Here is a 19,513-nt window from a genome sequence, read left to right as displayed (position 1 = left end):
TATACGTGTATCTATCTTGTACAAACAATGGGTTGTAATCGGATTACAAGTTTCTCAGTTATGAGTTTTCTAAGTTGGTGTTTGGTTAAAAATGTTCAAAAACCGATATTTTTCGTTCTTATCGATATAAAAACTGAAAGTTATTGTTAGTAAATAGTTTTATATGTATAAATTAAGACTAGCTAAATTTAATTTCGCTCCTGTTATTGTAGTTCTATGAGGGGTGGGTCATCTTTCAAATTCGGATATCAGTAATTTTTTATTCAAGTTTTAGCTTTGGTCTTCATTTGTATTTTAAACTTAACTATTTTGTTCAATATTTTGTTAATTTTAATGTTAAGATTAAATTTTGTTTTATTTGAATATATTTCATATAAACTGTACAATATTTAACTTATCCCTATATAAGGTTAATTGGTACCAAATTGGTGTAATGTAAACTGTATACACTCTTACCTGATCTTTGCCTTCCTTTTTTTATTAGTTCAGAAGTACTATAATTAACAATTTTCGACCTAATATTAAAAAGATGTTCGGATGTGCCACTGAACTTCATAGTATTGGACAGTTTGAAACACATAGAGACTATAAAGTATATTGACATAATCTTCAGTCAGGAAAAATGTTAATTAACTAATTCATTGAAATCCAAGTTTAAAATCACTCAAATCGCTAATTTTTTTTATTCTAAAATTGATTCCACATTTATATGAGGTTGCCTATGTTAAAAGCAAGGAATAAGTGAATACATCAAGAATCAAGAAGTGTCCAGAATTGTATTTGCAAGAAACTTACACATTTTTGGATTCCAACAATTTACAAATAATTAATTGTTGGGTACCCATCTTTACTGCAAACATCTTCTAAAAACGAATACTTACTAATTAACAACAAAAAAATCGAACACGCTTCTGGCGTCAATATTTATAGCTATTAATAAACGAAAGTACAACTAGACTACAGGTAAATCAATTAAAATATGCATAATTACAAAATTGTATAATATATACTACCTTTATATGCAACATCCACATCAATCTACTAAAACATTTATTAGAATATTTATAAAACACACACACACATACACACACACACACACAAACACACACACGCACACACACGTGCACACGCGCGTATTATTAAATAAATATGATTTACTTGAAACAGATATTTGTAGAATAATTCAAAGGAAAAAAATGAAGAGTAGTAATGGATTGGATGTCTATAAGTAACATAGTCATTAAGAATAATATAGATATATTTGTACCATTATTGTACTGCAGTCACACAAGTCTCTTGAACAGGGAATATTTCCTGATGAGTTTAAAATCGCTATAGTTGTACCTATGAATAAATGATGTGATTTTGTATGACATTGTTGATGTGTCAGTATTTCGCCCAATATCGCTAATCAGTAACATAGCTAAGATAGTTTATATTTTAACTAAGGAAATTATTGGAAGACTTTAACCTTATTTTCTAACAATCAATTTGGTGTTTGACCTGGTAATGAAACACTTAGCATTAGGACAACGTACCAGCTGTATCATACACAGTGCTCATAAATGACATGATTGTTATTTATTTATTTAGTTTTAAAAAACCTTTAACCTTTTAGATATTGATATGTGAGTAAAAAATTTAAGAAATAGGGAGTTGGAGGCTCAGGCATTGTCGACTTATTCTTTATATTATACAAAAAATTTAATGCAAGATTAATTTAGATGTCCAGTTAATTATGTCTTGGTTTGAGAGTACAATGTGATACGGCATAAGGCTACAACCTGTGGTAATGTGTTGACGGCATGGCTTACTCATTGTTCATAGTATTCGGCGTACGGATACAGTAAGCTATTTATCAATGATAAAACTATTCATTTTTCACATGTACACTCCTATTAGTCATTATTTACCATTTCAAGCAGCGTAAAGTGTGTAAGGCTTAACCTTGTAACAATTTTTAAATGTCAGCAATTCTTTAGGATTGATTAAATTGTTTTGGAACTCAGCGAATTTTTTCCCATAACTACTCGTATTACAAGGGAAATCTTGTATAAAATGTTGGAATTCTATAATTTGTATTATTTTTTTTAATATTTTTGAGTTTGCTGATTTAATAGATTCAGAAAAATGTTATTATTAATTATATTTAGTATAAAAAGTTGTTTGGAATCTAAGGTATTTATTTATATAGAAAAAGGCTACCGGAAATTATGAAGTGTTGTAATTGAGGAAAAATGCCATTTGAGATACAGATCTTTGCAAACTATCCATGAAATCTGTACCCTCTAACTCAATTCCGTACTACATCAAGGATTATTCATCGACTTATAAATTACCTTGAGTATTGAACAGGGAAGGGTATTTCTTAAGTACTAGAGCTTCCTAAATACAGTATAGCTTTTAATCTTTTAGCCAGATTGTTTGTATGTAATACCCATTTAAATCTGTGATACAAAGCGATATCCAAATAATTGGTTTATGTGGCCACTTTAGACTTTGGTAAACATCTTCATTGTGGTTAAATAATCAAACACAGTCTTAGCCCTCAGCTACTGGGGGTCGATCAGGATGATCAGTCAGTTGAAGTACATGTGGAATATAAATGTCATGGAACGGAGGGACAGTGTGGAATACTGGATTGCAATTTCTCTAAATATTCCCAAACCTCACTCATGGTATGGGAAGCTTTACACTTTGTCAGAGTTTGCAGTACTTGGCAATCTATTATTCCATACCTAATATGATCATTTTTCATATTTCGTATTTTTATTATTTAAATGTAACTAGGACAATTAAGACATGACATAAAGTCTGTGTAGCTTGTATGTGCATGTACGAAAAATTAGGCATTTTAGTCATATTTTTATATAGTTTTTTATTTCTGTTTGAACTCTATGTTGAGTTCTCTAAAATATTCAACTAGGTTTCAAAACTGTAGTTGTGCACTGTGGCTTTAGTACACAGTTTTGAATATATGGAATTAAAGCTCAGTAACAAACATACCAACAGTTTAATTACAATTCCTCATACAGGATCAGATGACATGGCTTCGTTGTGGGAGTGACAGGCTCTCTGATTCTGGGGTGGGTGCAGGGGGAGCCCAGCGCTGTCTTTCTCCTGAAGCGAATGCACAGTAGAAGAGTGACGCCAAGAGATGGACGGCGATGATTATGTTGAACGTGTACTGCCACTGGTCCAGCCTCTACGGTATAACACATTCAATTTTTTACGTGTATTAGGAGGATGATTTTGGGTAAAGAAAGGTTTGACATGAAATTGTTGAAAAGACATTTAAAGGATGAAGGAGTATTGGAAGACTGCTTATTTAGGTTATTTGGGCAAAGTTAACGGTTTTTCTGTATATACATACGTGCAAGCCAACAAGGAGCCAGCAAGAGGGTCCTTAGTCCCCCAAATTTTTAATCTTTTTCAATTACCTATTAGCTAACGATTATTAACATTAAAATAACCCAGTATTACCGAGATGTACTGTTGAAAGAACTTTCTCAACTTGGTCAAGAACTTTTTAAGAAATAAAATGAGGAATGAGGTGTTGATTGAACTTGCCTTACTTTCTGTCTACTTTGAACAAATACAAGTCGTCTTTATTCCCCAAAAATAATTTTTCCTGTCTACGTTCTTGTATATATGAGAATAATTTCCATTATTATTATTACTTCTTGGCCGATCTTTTGTTAACTTCTTGTGAGAAATGTTTCCTATCATTCAAACCCTTAGATATTGTTTAACATTTGATTATTAACTCCTATAATCTAAAAGCGGGCATTTTAGATCACACTGTCCAATTGACTACAGCATAGTTTTAAAATACATGACACTCCCTCTATGAGTTCTATTCAACAACAGTTCAAGAAAGAAAACATTAATACTTTAAAGGCACTACTTGAAAATTAAGATTGGAACGATTTATATGAATCCAAAAATGAAGATGATGTATATAATAACTTCCTAACAACACTGAAAAAGGCCATGGGTGATGTTTGCTCCATGGTGTGGACACAATCAAAGCCAAGGTAAAAGAAAATAACGGCAAAAACAGTCAAAGCCAAAAAGGACTATGATCTACATAAGCGTCAGTAGATAACATTAAAAAATCTAATCATAAATGTAATTCTTTGTGGCAGATAATAAAAACTCATTTAGGAGCTACCTTTAAAAACGCAGCCAATTGATCGAAGTCGAACATAAAGAAAGAGGACTAACTTATAAAGGACTAACTCAAGATCCAAACCATTTGCTATAACCAGAGGTGTACCTCAAGGATTTGTCAGTGGCCCTGTGATGTTTATTTCATTCAAAAACGACGTGCCGCAATACCTGGACGGACTCAGTCACACGCTTATGTATGCAGATGAAAACACCCTTCTATCTTCAAGGAATTCTGCTGACCAACTGGCAGTAAGATCATATATATTTTGATTTTATGTGAATATTGAGTTTGGGACCGTTCTCTTAGTGCAGTTTCTGAAATCAGACAAGGAATCTAGTCTACGACAGTTTCAGATTTCAGCCGCTGCCCTAAGAGGAAGGTAAACTGGAGTTAAACTAAAAAATAATATATCTATTTTACCAAATTCTATTGCGTGGTTATTTTTGTAACCTATGTTCCACTACGGCCAAGATTTCCCATACCCAGACTTTTCGTTTTCCTAATTTGACAAACTGGTGTAGATTTAGAACCGTTAGTTTTCTCCGTTTAGAAAATATAACTAACATATAAATGGAAAAGTGTACGTGATAGCCATAAGGAAATATTTAGATTATAAAATTCTAAAAATGGTAAAACCATTACAATTTTGTTTTATTTTTGCTTTTCTACTTGTTACATACTAATTTTATTGCCTTGGTCTATTAAACTTATATAAACCAATTTATATGTTTTTCATTAATGTATGCTTGAAACAAAGTAATAATAACATATCATATAGAGAGGATAACTAACCCCATCTTTCCTGAAGTAGATAAGAAGACTGGGACTCAGAAAGCCTAGAATGCTTGCAAATGTATTGGAAAATCCCATTAGAGCACTGGCATGCTGAGGCGCTATGTCCAGGTGGTTTACACTGAAACACAAGCACAACTATAAGTTTTGAGAACAACATTCCACAAGTTAAAAAAAATATAATATCTTCCTGCTCTGCTTACAACTAAAAATAAATAATAAGTCTTTGGACACGTTCCACTATTATGGCCACATCTTACGGTAAACTTTTAAAAGCGAATTTAGTCTCCTACACTGGCTGAGATGGTACTCGAAGAGATAGAGCAGAACTATCAATCTTGATCAGAGTACGCTGTAACACAGACGGAATCTGCTATCTATCTGTATCTGAAGAGACAAAACAGCTTCATTAGTTAGGTCAACAAAACTTTCGCAAAGGAACTAAGAACATAGCACAGAGATGACTCCTACACTGCCTTAGGCATAACTTAGGTGGGAACAGTTCTGATTTTAAATGGGAACATTCACTGTAGAAAACAAAAAAAACAGCTTTGTTCTCTATAAGGATTCGGGAAGAATACCCCTCTAGTGAATGGGAAATGTTTGAGAACTGACCAACAACTGAATTAGAATGAAAATTATGCAGATTTTATTACAATGTGTTCTCCATTTTCTACTGCATGAAAAACACTATGTTCTTAGACTGATCCAGATGTCAGATTTCACTGACACGGATCTAACAATCATACCTATGTTACCCGACGATGATGATATTCTATCTGGTTGTAGCTCATTGCGATAGCTTGTTTGAGCAACGACGTAGATACCCTGACTAGTCAAGTTGTTTAGATATTGGTTTGTCTCTTCAGATACAAATAGACAGCAGATTCCAGATGTCACAGTGTGTCTAGATGAAAATTGAGATCTTTTTCTCTTTTCTAGTACCACCTCACTCAGGGTATAAAGTGACTATTGAATTCAATTATAAACGCATTTCTGAATAAGTAGATCTAAAGACAAACAACATATCTACATCTCTTCATAAAGTAGTTTCTTTAAAGGACAGGTAAGAGTTACGGTAATAAAATGCCTTCTAACGATACAACCCAGTTACCCGCTGTAAGAAAAAAAAATCTGATCAGGCTCTACACTGTGTGTCGTGTATTCAGCCACACTTAGCCTAGGCAATAAGGAGTCACATACACATGTGTTTATTTTGAGCTTCTTCAAGCTGCACATATGTAAATTTACTGGAATATTAAATAATCTGAAAAATCTTACTATATTTTGTCATTAGTATTTTAAGAACAGTCTAGATTACTGGTCACAATTCTCTGTGTGATTGTTTTTATTAACCTAGATTGTAGTTAGGTGGTAGTTTAGGTATCCACCTGAGGGAAGGATCAGATTGTGCAGGTTTTGAAATGTAGTGTTACTGATTTTTTTCGTATCACTGGGCAATATAAAATGTACCAAAGATTACTGCTAACTTTTGTCTTACTTTGTCGTGTACAATATATTTTTTCTAGTATTTATTTTTTATTTGGAACTCTTGGAATCCAGAACTTTGAAAGCCTATCTCACTGTGTAAACCACAAGAAATAACTCTTGTACTGTTTACTTGCTTACGCTATCATTGACTGATAACAGGGGATGTGTTAAAGATGTTGATACAGCTAGTCAGTAATTAGTTACCTGAAGCCAGCCCAGGAGAACGCTGTCAGCCCTAACGCCAGTATCATACACAATATGGTTCCGTTGAAAGAGTCTATATGTGCTGCAAGAAAAATCAATATCGCCTGACTTATGAAGGTACTACAGATGAAAGTTTTCCGCACCTATAACAAAAAGAAACCTATTATGTAGTCTTAATAGTATAAATGAAAGATGGAGTTCCCAGGCCAATTTAACACTAACCTATGAATAAATATAAGCGCAAGTTCATTTGATAACATAAACAATGTGACGTACCATGTGTAATAAAAATAAACTTCCAAAAACCATCAAAATTAAACATTGACCTAAATTTAAAATTTATAAATTATAAAGTTATGGTTGCTAGGCCAACCTTTTACTTATTAAAATAAAAATAATTTGGTTGAGATGAGTTACAATAACGGTCGATTAACTAAGTCAAATAAGGCATCCAAGGTTGTAATGACCTGGCCTGCCGCCCTATCATTGTGCTTTCTCTTCACTTGCAAGTTAGTATCCAAAAATATTAACATGATATGTAGAATGTATTAAAATGTACTCTGGTATATTTTCTGTGGAGATCTTTTCATACAGCTTACTGTATAAAGACTGCTTCCAAAACACTAAAAGTTAAGTCTGCGTTTGTGGACTTATCTGTTAAAAGAAATTTTTGTTACATTATATACAGTTCATTGTTTAATATAATTTAAATTGGACAATGCGGAGAAATAAAATAATTCAAATTTACAAAAAAAATAAAAGATAAATTGTTTGTTTAGAGTCATCTTATCTCAAGAAAACGATTTGAAAAATGAACAAATTTTCCATCTGAAAGGCATCATAAACATGTGAAATATTGATATATAAAATCTTCGATAAAAAACTAACGTAGCAATGCATTTGCCAAGATACAGCTTCTTCTAGATGACCAAATGTTCATTAAACCTAGCTCCTCAGGTTGTTTAAATCAGGACTGAATCGAGAGCTCGATGGAGCTGTCTCGGACATGGGACATTTGCATGGACTTTGTCTGTCTAAGTGAGCGCTATATGACAATTAATTGATCAGGCAGCTTATCTTTCAGTCAGTGGCTACTATATTGTAACATCATCTTGAGGTACTGCTTTGAAAGTAAAATGTTCTCTTGTAATGTAAACTTTTTAAGAAGAATAGAATTCTTCTATCAGAATATTTCAACATTAATATTGTTGAATCGAACCGACTCTTTTCAATCCTTTACTTAGCATTGATCTCACCCTACTATACATGAAATTATGATAAAATTTTAATATCAAAGTTATTTTCAAATTTCTTCAAACAGAAAATTTTTTTATACATATATATATATATATATATATATATAAGTATTTTAAAAGATCATGCATTGAAGAGTATATAACTTTCTGGAAATTAATAATATGTTAACCCAAAGTCAATATGACTTTAAACCTGGGTCAAACACCAAACTTGCCATAGCTAACTCTATAAAAAGAATTTAACTCTAGTATCTAAAACACCACAACTTACTTCCTGGAGTACATTCAATGTGTTGAAATCCACAGTAATTCCTAGCAGTATTTTTCTGATTTTTGTATTATGAAGACCAGGGCACCTCAGGGATCTATCCTTGGACGCCTACTTTTCCTCACATACATTATTGATCTTCCAAAACATATTGAAAGTCATTTCAACGGAACCACCAAACCTGCTGTCACTATTTTTGCGGATTACACTCTATGAAACAAAATGTATTTTAATAAAATTTCAAATGCCTGCACACGGTTTGTTTGCAAATGAATTTATTCTGCTTTTTCATGGCTACGCATATAAACAATGTACAAGTAATCGCTAACCCTCAGCTAAATCTCATAGAGTGACAGACACCATTATCGAGCTCTATGTTGCTAGTGTTAAAATGAAACTTTATAAAACATTTCTAGGGTATAGGTCAGTTTGTTTTCAAGGCATATCGCGGACAGATTTAAATTTCCTTCAATAAATACAGTAACAACAATAATGTAAGAACAGTATTCTGTGACTAATATTCTTGTTATTAGCAGTAGTACAGTAGTGTATAGACTAATAATTGTTGTGTAATAAATTACATTATTGGTTGCTGATACCAAACGGCCTGGCCGATTAAAATTTTTTTTACCAAATTACATAATTTTATGCGCTTTAATTTGAGGTGTGACAAGGTATTAGTTGTCATTTCACAATTTTGGTTTTGGGTACGGGGGGGCATGGGGTGAACACCGCAATTTTGAAAATATTTGTTTCCCCCCCCCAATTAGTACACTCCCGTTTACAGAATTTTTATACTTGGACTATAAGACTTTTACGTAGGTTCGTATAAGTTTTCAAATGAACACGCTGTATATACTCCGAATTAACTGATAAGCTTTGGGCCGCGGGGGCACCTGTTGTGCATATCTGTAATATTGGACAATATCAGTACAGCATATTAGCAGTTATTTATATTATAAGATAACACTCTTAAAATATTTTATTATACCCTTAAAATATTTTGTAATCAAAGATAGTGAATTACTAAATACGTGTGGAAAATATAAAATAACAGTTAATATATGGAACAGTGAAACTATATACTTGTCATAACTTGTTAAATATTTTGTTATCAAAAGACTAGTTTGATTATAGTTTTACAAAATCATAAAGGATAACATCTTTTCGGAGTTGCCTGTATATTTAAAACAGTAGTGAGGTGTTTACAGTTGATCGCAAGGTCAATGACACCGTTATTGGTTGATTTGTTATTGTTTGTATTTCAGCAGGGTATGGTCGTCGCGCTTGGCTCTTCTCGGCTATTTCCGTCACCGCTCGGAGTCCAGATAGCCACGCGATTCTGACCTTGTAGCAAGTTTGGTAGAAGGCGGTGTTGCCAGATCGCCCTGAGCGCCACTGCTAGATTATTTTCAGTCTGACTGACTAATGATAAATCATCTAAGCCTTCTGGATTCTGTAGTCTTATCAACGTGTCTACATAACCTCCCCTTTTCAAACCAGAACTTAACAAAATTGCATATGTCACTAGACTTAATTGTTGAGTCAATGTCACTTCTACCCATTTTTCCTTCCCCTAAACCTGTTATATAAAACCAGATGGTCGAACACCAGAACGATTTGTAACACCACCATAATTTTACATTTGTTAGTTTTCGTTACACAATATTACATTTTCACATTAGGTGTAATTAGATTTAATTTTAATTTTATGATCCACCAAAAAAAGCTGTACTCGGGTTTCATTTGTGGCTTTATATAGTGTGTTTCAATAAATGTTCTAACAAAAATTAGCTAATACTAAATGCAAAAACATTCGATTTTGGTGAATTTGGAGGGACAGAGAATGTTTAATACCATTTTTGAGTAAAATGTTCTTGAATTCAAAACGAGTAAATGGAGGTCCGTTATTGCTCATGTTATGATCAACCAAGCCGAATCTATCAATTATTACAGCGTTTACTATTATTTCGACAATTTTACTGTATACTACTCAATATGTATGGCCACTATATAGAAACTTTACAAGATTTAAAACGCGTTTAATAATAAACATTATTTTCAATGAACTGGAAAGTGTAAAACAATTTTTAGCTTTATTTTTTGATACATAATAAATGAGATATAACCATTCCTTTCCAAAATTTGAACAGCCACCGTCTTGAAGCCTTATTAGGACATCCAGAACTGTGACAATTTTATTCAGAGTTACTTGTACCTAATATAATGTTTCTAAAACTTGTCATTTTGTGTTTAATTTTAAAATATTTGAGTTAATTTTTTTCACAGATTATATTTGAAAACCGTCTTAACTAATAAACTTTCTAATTATACTACCATAAATATAATAATATAATTATACCAACAAATTAACGAAATTAACTAAAAGAACCTACGTGAAAAATACTACCAAGATTAGTTGAAACCTATTTCAAAACTTTAGGTTGTTATCGTATTCACAATTATTTCCTCAATGTCCTTATACACTACTTATAACTTTGTACAGGTGCAACATAAAATCTCACAAAACACTTACTTTATTATAAGCAAACTAATAATTCTAAATCAGATTTTGTTTTGCTATATTATGCCAAACTAAGATGAAATATAAAGATATATACACAGAGTGTAACTGAAATACACCGACAAACTTCAGGAGGTTGTCCCTGAGGTCAAAACAACCATTATGTTCCTATAAATGCGATTATGTTCGTATGTCAATGCGATGTTTTCTTTTTGTCCGTCTGTTTGTGTTTTTACATTAAAATTTTTTTCTAAACAACCATTAAAGGTAGAAAGTTAAAATTTTCAACATATGCTAGTCTAGTAAAAAAGATCGTCAATTTAAAACATTGAAAATTATTAGTCAACAAAATTCAAAACGGCTGCTTGTTAAAATTGTTTGTCATACATTTCTTAAAAACTACTTCATAACATATAATATATCATATCATACTATATCATAACAACTGCATAAAAGTTTACTGGAGTCAAAAAGTGTTATACATTTTATTTTAAAACAAACTGTACCTCATTTGTTGTAGTTGCTCAAAAGATTAATAAAGTTGTGGCATTTTTCTTAAAAAAGTAAAATATCATATTTGCAAGTTTGTCCATGTTTCAGGAAATTAAAGTATTCTACAAGTGTTAAAAATATTTAACAAAAATATCTCACCACCAAAAAGAGCTTTAAGCTGTCATTACTAAGAAATACGGAACCATTTAACAGTACAGCAGTTATTTCAAAACCTTAGAGATCACATTACAACAATATATGTTTGATATGCCTTTCATTTGATGCACCGCATGCATTAACACGTCTGGTCATTGATTGCCGAGTTCGTTCGAGTATTCCTCCTACTGTATACTTTACAATGTTACAAGCTGCAGTGATACGCTGTAAAAGATCTTCCCTAGTGTTAACTGATCTTTCATAAATTAGAGCTATCAAATTACCCCAGAGGAAGAATACAGGACCCCCTCTGCCTATCTATCTTTCCCCATAAGTTTGGTTCAAAATGTGTCTGACATCCAATCTATGAAAATTACATGAAAACGAAGAAAGAAATATAATTTTTAATATATATTGCGGTTTTCCCAAATTATCTCAGCACAGATCTAGAAAACTAACTTTTTCCTTACTTGAGTATATTATTTTTCACAACACTTTATAATTTTATAATTATTTTATTTTACAACTTTTTAATTTTCAGATTGATCTGAAAAATTAAATATAATTAATAACACCTTCCATTACTGCTATGACAGTTTTATTTCAGGACTCAAGAATACTTAAACCGAGTTTAAACCCTCGACTGCTTCAACTTTGACGAAGGTATAAAATACTGTTCCAGAGTAAAACTTATAATAAAATAAGAGCAACACAAAGTTTCCAGTTTACATGTGTGGTAGTGAGCAATTCTGTGTTCCTCAACCAGTCGGCCAATACTCCAGCGACCGGCATCAGGACAGTTATCAGTAGATACGGCAGCAATGACAAGAGCCCCGTTCTATCTAACTGGTAGTTGTGTGTATCTGTAACCAAATGCGTTGTCAACTTTATAACTAATAAATTTATCATTTAAAAACATTACTCTATTGAAAAATTGCATGATCATTAAACTGTTACTACTGATCATAACTTTGATAAGAATATGGCTATCTCTAAGGATCAAAGATTGATGTAAAGTTTGTGATCTGATATAAAACAACAAGTAATACCATATTTTTTTCTTTTAACCCCTATAATATTAATTTGTATAGGTATTCTTAATTGTACTTATAAGTACGCAACTAGACAAGTCCTGACAACAAGCAGGCTGATTTGAACTTATTTCGGAATTTTTGTTTTGGCACTGCATTAAATATGCGTCTAATCATTTCAAAACTGTTTTTATCTTGTTCTAAATATGACCTTCTTGTTGTTGGATTACGTATTACAAATCATATTGCCCAATACGGCAATATGATCTGACCCTCAAACACGTGGGCTCCCACAAATGTATTTACAGTTTTGTAATAGTATAATCGATTTCTTCATCAAAAGAATTTGTATTTATTCAAACATTCAACAATGTTATTACTGCAATGGAATAGTATGTATTTACTCTTACATCTGCTTATGTTTGATGCTTTTAGAAATTAATTTTTCACAGTTAACATCAAATTCCAAATGTCCTCCTGAACATAGGGTTTTGTATTTTAACACGTTTATGACGACGGCTTATTTCCGGACTGTTTCATATACCGTCTCATTTTCAATAATAATAGCAAACAACCGTAACAATTTTATACATGAAACGTCTAAGTATGAAGGTTTCGCAATTCTTCTGAAAAGATTATTTCAATAAAAAACGCAATAAGAAACTGCATAGCAACGTGCACCCCATCGAACGTACGACAGTTGTGAAAGATCGCGTATACTAGTGGTGAACGTGTTAACATTACTGCTTGAATATTAATTTCTTCAGTCTTCTATTAAATTGTGTTTAATTTTTAATTTTACAGGTTAATTCTGAGAAATTTCCATGTGGCTCTAGCTTTGACTGTTTAAATAAATTCTTTTTTATTTCCTTTGATGTACATCAGTAGTACAACCTTCAACTTGGTTGAAGGTTGTGTTTTTTTTTATTTTCTACTTAATCGTCCTACTTTAATAGTAATTATAGTGAGTTAAATTACTAACTACAGCTAGTTGATAAAGTTGATACCTCTCAAGAACCACGGTATCCCAACAATCAGTGAATAGAAGCCAAAGCTCGTGCAGGTGTGAGCCACAACTATGGCCCATACAGGCATCGACTTGACGAACTCGTCCCAAGGATAGACAATCTGTATAACAGTCAAATTTTGCTCTATTTCTTAAAAAAATTTGTAAAAGGTGTCCATAAATATTGTACTAAAGAAATAGTTGTTAGATATGTACATTTTTTATACATTTATATTGCTTTCTAACAGAAAGGTTTAGACCCAAGACCCCGCAATTCAATGCTTCGGAATTAAAAGTAGTTTCGAGATGAGGAATTTTAGAAAAAAATCTCTTATTTAGAAACTGCTATTTTAAAAGTGTTTATGCACTTCTGTAGGAAGGTAATTTGTTAAAATACAACTATTAACAGACGCAGTAGTGTGTTAGACATAGTAAAGATACCAAACATCATGAGTAGCCATCTGAAGACTATGTTGTTCTAGTATGTGTTGGCAATACTTGGCTTCAGGTTTGAGACGATAAATGCAATGTCAGGCCGTACCTAAATTTCCTATTCGGCTCAGGTTTTAAAACAACACTTTCTGTTCCTTATGACACTGCATTCTAGTGACAATTGTATGATGTAATACATCAACTGCTGTCCAAATTTAGCATTGTTGTTGCCTCTTTTATTGAGGTTGCTAATATTTGTTGTGTGTTATGTGCTTTGTATAAGGTGCAAACCTGTCACACAGGAGAAATTTATGATCACAATATTCGAGAATATTATAATTTTTAAACCAAAATAAAGGTATAGACTGCATTTAAAATGAGGCAAAAAATACTCTAATGAGGAATACCTTACAAAAATATAAGCAAGCATCTGTGTTGCAACAGGAATGAGATGCCATAACAGTTTCTAATATTTTATACTTTTTAATGCTGGCGACACATTTGAGAATAATACAAAAACATAATTGAAAATAACATTTGTAATAACATTCAATGCACTAGATTGTAAATTTTAACAATTTGAATGCTCGTTAACAAATTAAAAAAAAGAAGCATGTGAAAAACAATACCACGTGTAGCGCAACAGGCATTGCTGAGATTGCATGCAAGTTCAAATTATATTCAATTTTCTCACATGTTCTGTAAAAAGATAGAGAGGGAAAGAGAACCATACAGAAAAGAAATGTGTGGTTTTCCCTACAAGCTATGTAGAAATGAAGTATCATACAAAATTTAAATGATTTAGATGATTGAGCTGTTTTTTAAATATCATACGGATAATTGAGCTACACGTGATATTTTGTTATTTCTTAAAATGCCATATGATTATACTCTGTTTAATATTCATTATTCGATTTTCTCGTTATCATCCTCGTTCCCATAAGACCAGTGTTAAAATTTTTATACTAATGCTCAGGTAAATCCCATGGTTTGATATATATACCATGATTTATCTCGATGTAGAGGCTTCATGCAAAATTTCAAGTACATAGGTCAGGTTATTCTTAAGATATTATGCAAACAGACACATAGACAGAAATAAAATTTGTTTAGCTCTTCAAGTGATATGCTTCACTAATATGAAACAATACCATTACCTACATGTTTAGGAACAGAGTCATTAGGTCCACAATCAAGATTGTCTCTAAGGTACTTTAGTTCCTCTGTGGAGATGTGAGGGTCGTCTTCCGGTTTGTCCTTCACCACAATCAACCAAACAGCACACCATATTAACCCGAGTATACCTACAAACATTAAACATTAACATTGAATACGTATGAGTAGTAATTTAAATATAATTCTAGTTTTTTAGGATTTTAATGTAACGTAATCTGTAAACTAAGAATTATGGTAAATATAATCCGGTGCAAATGTGGTATGTTTGTGATAAATACTTTTAATACAGTACAAATTTGTCTTCACTCAGAAAATTACATTTTTGGATATTTAAAGAATTCCTAAATAACTTCTTTTTAGACAAATCTGTCTCTGATTCGTTCATCAAAATTACTCCCATATTTCCAATTTCATGCGAGTTCTTTTAACCGTACCACAACATCCGAAAAGAGTTCCCTATTTGGCTAAAACCTTTTTAAAATTCTAACCTTATTGTAAAAATGTTTTTTTTAGGTTTTTATACTGACCTAAACCCGCCAACAACCTCATCCCAGGAGGCCTGATGTATTTTCAATGGAAGTAAAAGTTTGAGACTCTTCTCAACGGTCCAGGTCCTACATAAGCTAGTAAGAGGTCCTTTCTAGCTTCTTCTGCTCTGTGAGAATCATTCCCTATACCTTTTATCTTTTTTTTGAAATAAGTCACAAGTCTCACTTTTATCTCTGTATTTATCATATGCTTTCTACTCATCGTCGCCACTAAAGAATTACTAAAATAACTTCTTTGTTGACAACAAACATTTTATTCGTTGATTTAGACAAAACATAAATTCAAAATGTAAATATTCTCAACTAGTAATAAGCTGATAAAAAAACATTTACTTTGACATTAATAGCAATCCTGCATAATTTTTTAACCGGCTATAAAGTTAATAATTTTGCTATTAATAAAAACTTACACTAGTTTTTGGTTGTATATAACGAGGATACCTTGTTAAATGGTCATCTTAATTATGTCAAAATTCAACATAGAATACTAAATTATATCATAAATTTCTTTTTTGGATTGAAATTTTGTATGTTTATGATACATACATTCAGTAGAGTAGAATGTCGCTTCACTCAGACAAGTACATTTTTAGATATTTTTTTAATCAGCTATTAAGTTAATAGTTTTGCTAGTAATAAAATCTTACAGTAGTTTTTAGTTGTGTATAACACTGTTACCTTGTTACTTGGCAAAATTTGAAATAACATTTGAAATTACGTCCTAGATTTCTTGTTTATTGCGATTTATCAACCTTCAGGCTCAATTCCGGGACATCTGCTGTATCCATTATATATAAACTGTGCAATAACTATGTTTTGACTTCAATTTTTTTAACCGCAATTATTATTCTCTAACAATATCTGACCAATTGCTCTTTGCACCAACAAAAACTGTAGTCTTCCTGGTTCTCTGAAACAAATTCATATGGCTGACCCAGAGGACTTTCTTAGTTAGTATACTCTTAATTTGTTTTGTTTCAGGTTTATTTATAGATGGATTCCAACCTTACCTGTAGGATCTTAATGGAATTAAAGAAATGAAAGAAATTTCAGCTGTTGTACTCACCTGTGATGTAGAAGATAAACGACCAGCCTAAGGTATAGGCGATGAAAAGAGAAACTGGGGGGTTGAGTAGGAAACTAAAAAAGCCGCCCGAGAAGGCGATGGTAACCACGCGAGCCCTCTCCTGGGGAGGCGCCCATCGAGACCAGACGGCGATAATACTCGGGTAAGTGACACCCTGTCACAGGCATGAAGATTAATTCACAGGCGATTATAGAAACTCTTTTGACCATAACTAAAACTATTTGAATGTACTACTCTGAAATAAAGTAAAACACATAATTTTTTTAGTTTAATGTCTTATAAGCTTGTGAGGGACTGACTGGAATGAGTGAACCAGAGCCTAAGCAGGTAAATTTCACTTGGTGAATGCTGAAGTTACCGCACTTCCAGAATAAAGTATATTTACTTTATATAAACTGTATTTGTTTCAGAATATTTTAGTTATTCCTGTATAAGATCCCTGGTGATTAACGGTATAGTGGTTATACTGTAGACACACTGAACTGATCTTTAATCTTATTTTATTAGTTCACAAGTACTATGAAATAACCATTCTGAAACCTAATATTTCAAAATTTTCTCAGGTAATGCCAAACCTCCCTTATGATATTAGGGCTTTCCATACTCCTGACTCCCCGGGTGTTCCGGACACACTCCGAAGAACATTTCCGGGTGCGCCACTGAGCAAATGTGTGATTATTCAAATCATTGGAGACCTGCCAACCTCGTAATAGCAGAGAGGTTTATATACACTGAGTGTATGTCAAATTACACTCACCAGTATACATTCCTCTCCAGTATAATAGAAATGGTCATGGAGTAAACAGTTGTGTAATTGTTCACATTATTGGAGACCTGCCAACCTCGTAATAGCAGTGAGGTTTATATACACTGAGTGTATGTCAAATTACACTCACCAGTATACATTCCTCTCCAGTATAATAGAAATGGTTAGGGATTAAACAGTTGTGTGATTGTTCACATTATTGGAGACTTGCCAACCTCGTAATAGCAGTGAGGTTTATATACACTGAGTGTATGTCAAATTACACTCACCAGTATACATTCCTCTCCAGTATAATAGAAATGGTTAGGGATTAAACAGTTGTGTGATTGTTCACATTATTGGAGACTTGCCAACCTCGTAATAGCAGTGAGGTTTATATACACTGAGTGTATGTCAAATTACACTCACCAGTATACATTCCTCTCCAGTATAATAGAAATGGTTAGGGATTAAACAGTTGTGTGATTGTTCACATTATTGGAGACTTGCCAACCTCGTAATAGCAGTGAGGTTTATATACACTGAGTGTATGTCAAATTACACTCACCAGTATACATTCCTCTCCAGTATATTAAAAATGGTTATGGAGTAAACAGTTGTGTGGTTGTTAAAATTATTGGATACCTGCTAATCTTGTAATAGCTGTGAAGTTTATATACACTGAGTTTATGTCGAATTATTAAATTGTTTAGGAAAATGTTAGGGATTACACCACAGACATTATCAACAAACTGATAACAATTTCCAATACATAAACTAATCTATCCTGACATACCTCAAAGAGACCCTGAATGACTCTGATGGTTATCAGTGATTTGGCTGTGCCTCCATGGACCACAAAAGGCATAACAAAGGAAAACAGTGCTGTGAAGGCCACCCCCACACCGAACACTCGACTGCCACCCAGACAGGCACCTAGCCACCCTCCTAGAATCTGAGTGGCGACATATCCGTAGAAGGAGGCGCTCATGATATGTGATACTTCCATCATGTTAAAGTTGAGGTTTCTTTTCTGAAATCATAAGCACACAAAACGATATTTATAAATTTTTACAGAATTCTGTCAACGCTTGGGTCAATATTGTTATGGAATATTTAATAAAAATATCACACATTAAATAGTTACTTTATTGTATAGTTACTTCTACAAAATATTAAAAATGTTTAGAAAATTTACTAATTTAAGTAGAATACCAATATTGCAATGTTTTTTGTGATAGAATAATACTGAAACACACGGTATTTTAATAATTTTACCTTCCTACATCCTCCACTGCATCAAGTATCAGACATAAAATCAATTTTTGATCGTTGCCGCAAACGTTTTAAAATCTAATTACAATACTAATGATAAAACTTTCTGTTAGCTGTCAAGATAACCATTGTTATTGCAATAAGAATTGATTTTTAATGCTAATAAAGAGCCCTTTAGAATGAAACCTGAGTATCATTGTACAAATAACACCTACAAAAGTGTTATAAGGATTATTATTGTTATAAGTACTATATTACCATTCAATCTTCAATCTGAAGATTACCCAACTAACAAATCCGCAATATAAATCCGGACAAAAGACTACCTGTGCTTATCTTACCATTTATTTCCCAATTTGAAAATTATCCAACCAACAATACCGCAATGTAAATCTAGACAAAGAGGACCACCGCCTTTCTTATAAATTTATTCCTCAATATGAAGATTAGCCAACTATCAATCCCGCAATGAAAATCCGGGCATAAGATGAACAGATATCTTACCATTTATTTCTCAATCCAATTCCATCTTAACGGTGATTTTCAGTAACTGTGATGCCACTTTTATCTCGATCCAAAGGTGTATATGAAAATTGTATTTTAATCTAAGTCTCATACAGCAAAGATTCCTCTTCCACTTTTAATCTGTTTTTATTTTTCTTTAAACACCAATATTGATATAACCGATTTTTATAAAGGAAAAGTTAATAAACTCGGACATTCCATTCTCTATTTTTTTACACTTGTTACCAAATACCTATACATGTCAAAATAGCAATCTAACTTTGGCAGTCGTATTTTGTTTAAAAAGACCATGAAACATAATTTGAAAAGCTTACCATTTAAATATTTTCCT

General features: G+C 32.4%; 1 protein-coding gene across 2 annotated transcripts in view; it reads right to left on the bottom strand.

The window, feature by feature from the left end:
* The window catches only part of LOC124356957 (vesicular glutamate transporter 2-like), a 34,005-nt gene that overhangs the window by 1,690 nt on the left and 12,802 nt on the right, over positions 1–19,513 (bottom strand). The window contains exons 3-10 of one of the 2 annotated variants that reach the window (XM_046808292.1): positions 18,179–18,415; positions 16,617–16,791; positions 14,988–15,130; positions 13,396–13,516; positions 12,087–12,220; positions 6,662–6,804; positions 4,967–5,087; positions 3,007–3,205 (exon numbers count right to left, since the gene is read on the bottom strand). In XM_046808292.1, the coding sequence (XP_046664248.1) occupies positions 3,038–3,205; positions 4,967–5,087; positions 6,662–6,804; positions 12,087–12,220; positions 13,396–13,516; positions 14,988–15,130; positions 16,617–16,791; positions 18,179–18,415 (1,242 nt within the window). In that variant the 3' untranslated portion in view covers positions 3,007–3,037. Of the gene's footprint in view, positions 1–1,374; positions 3,206–4,966; positions 5,088–6,661; positions 6,805–12,086; positions 12,221–13,395; positions 13,517–14,987; positions 15,131–16,616; positions 16,792–18,178; positions 18,416–19,513 lie in introns of those variants that run through there. The other variant, XM_046808291.1, reaches the window with a different exon arrangement.

The sequence above is a fragment of the Homalodisca vitripennis genome, chromosome 3 (assembly GCF_021130785.1).
Source record: "Homalodisca vitripennis isolate AUS2020 chromosome 3, UT_GWSS_2.1, whole genome shotgun sequence".
Taxonomy (NCBI): Eukaryota; Metazoa; Arthropoda; class Insecta; order Hemiptera; family Cicadellidae; genus Homalodisca; species Homalodisca vitripennis.
The sequence above is the reverse complement of the archived record's forward strand: the minus strand, read 5'-3'. Positions and strand labels throughout refer to the sequence as shown.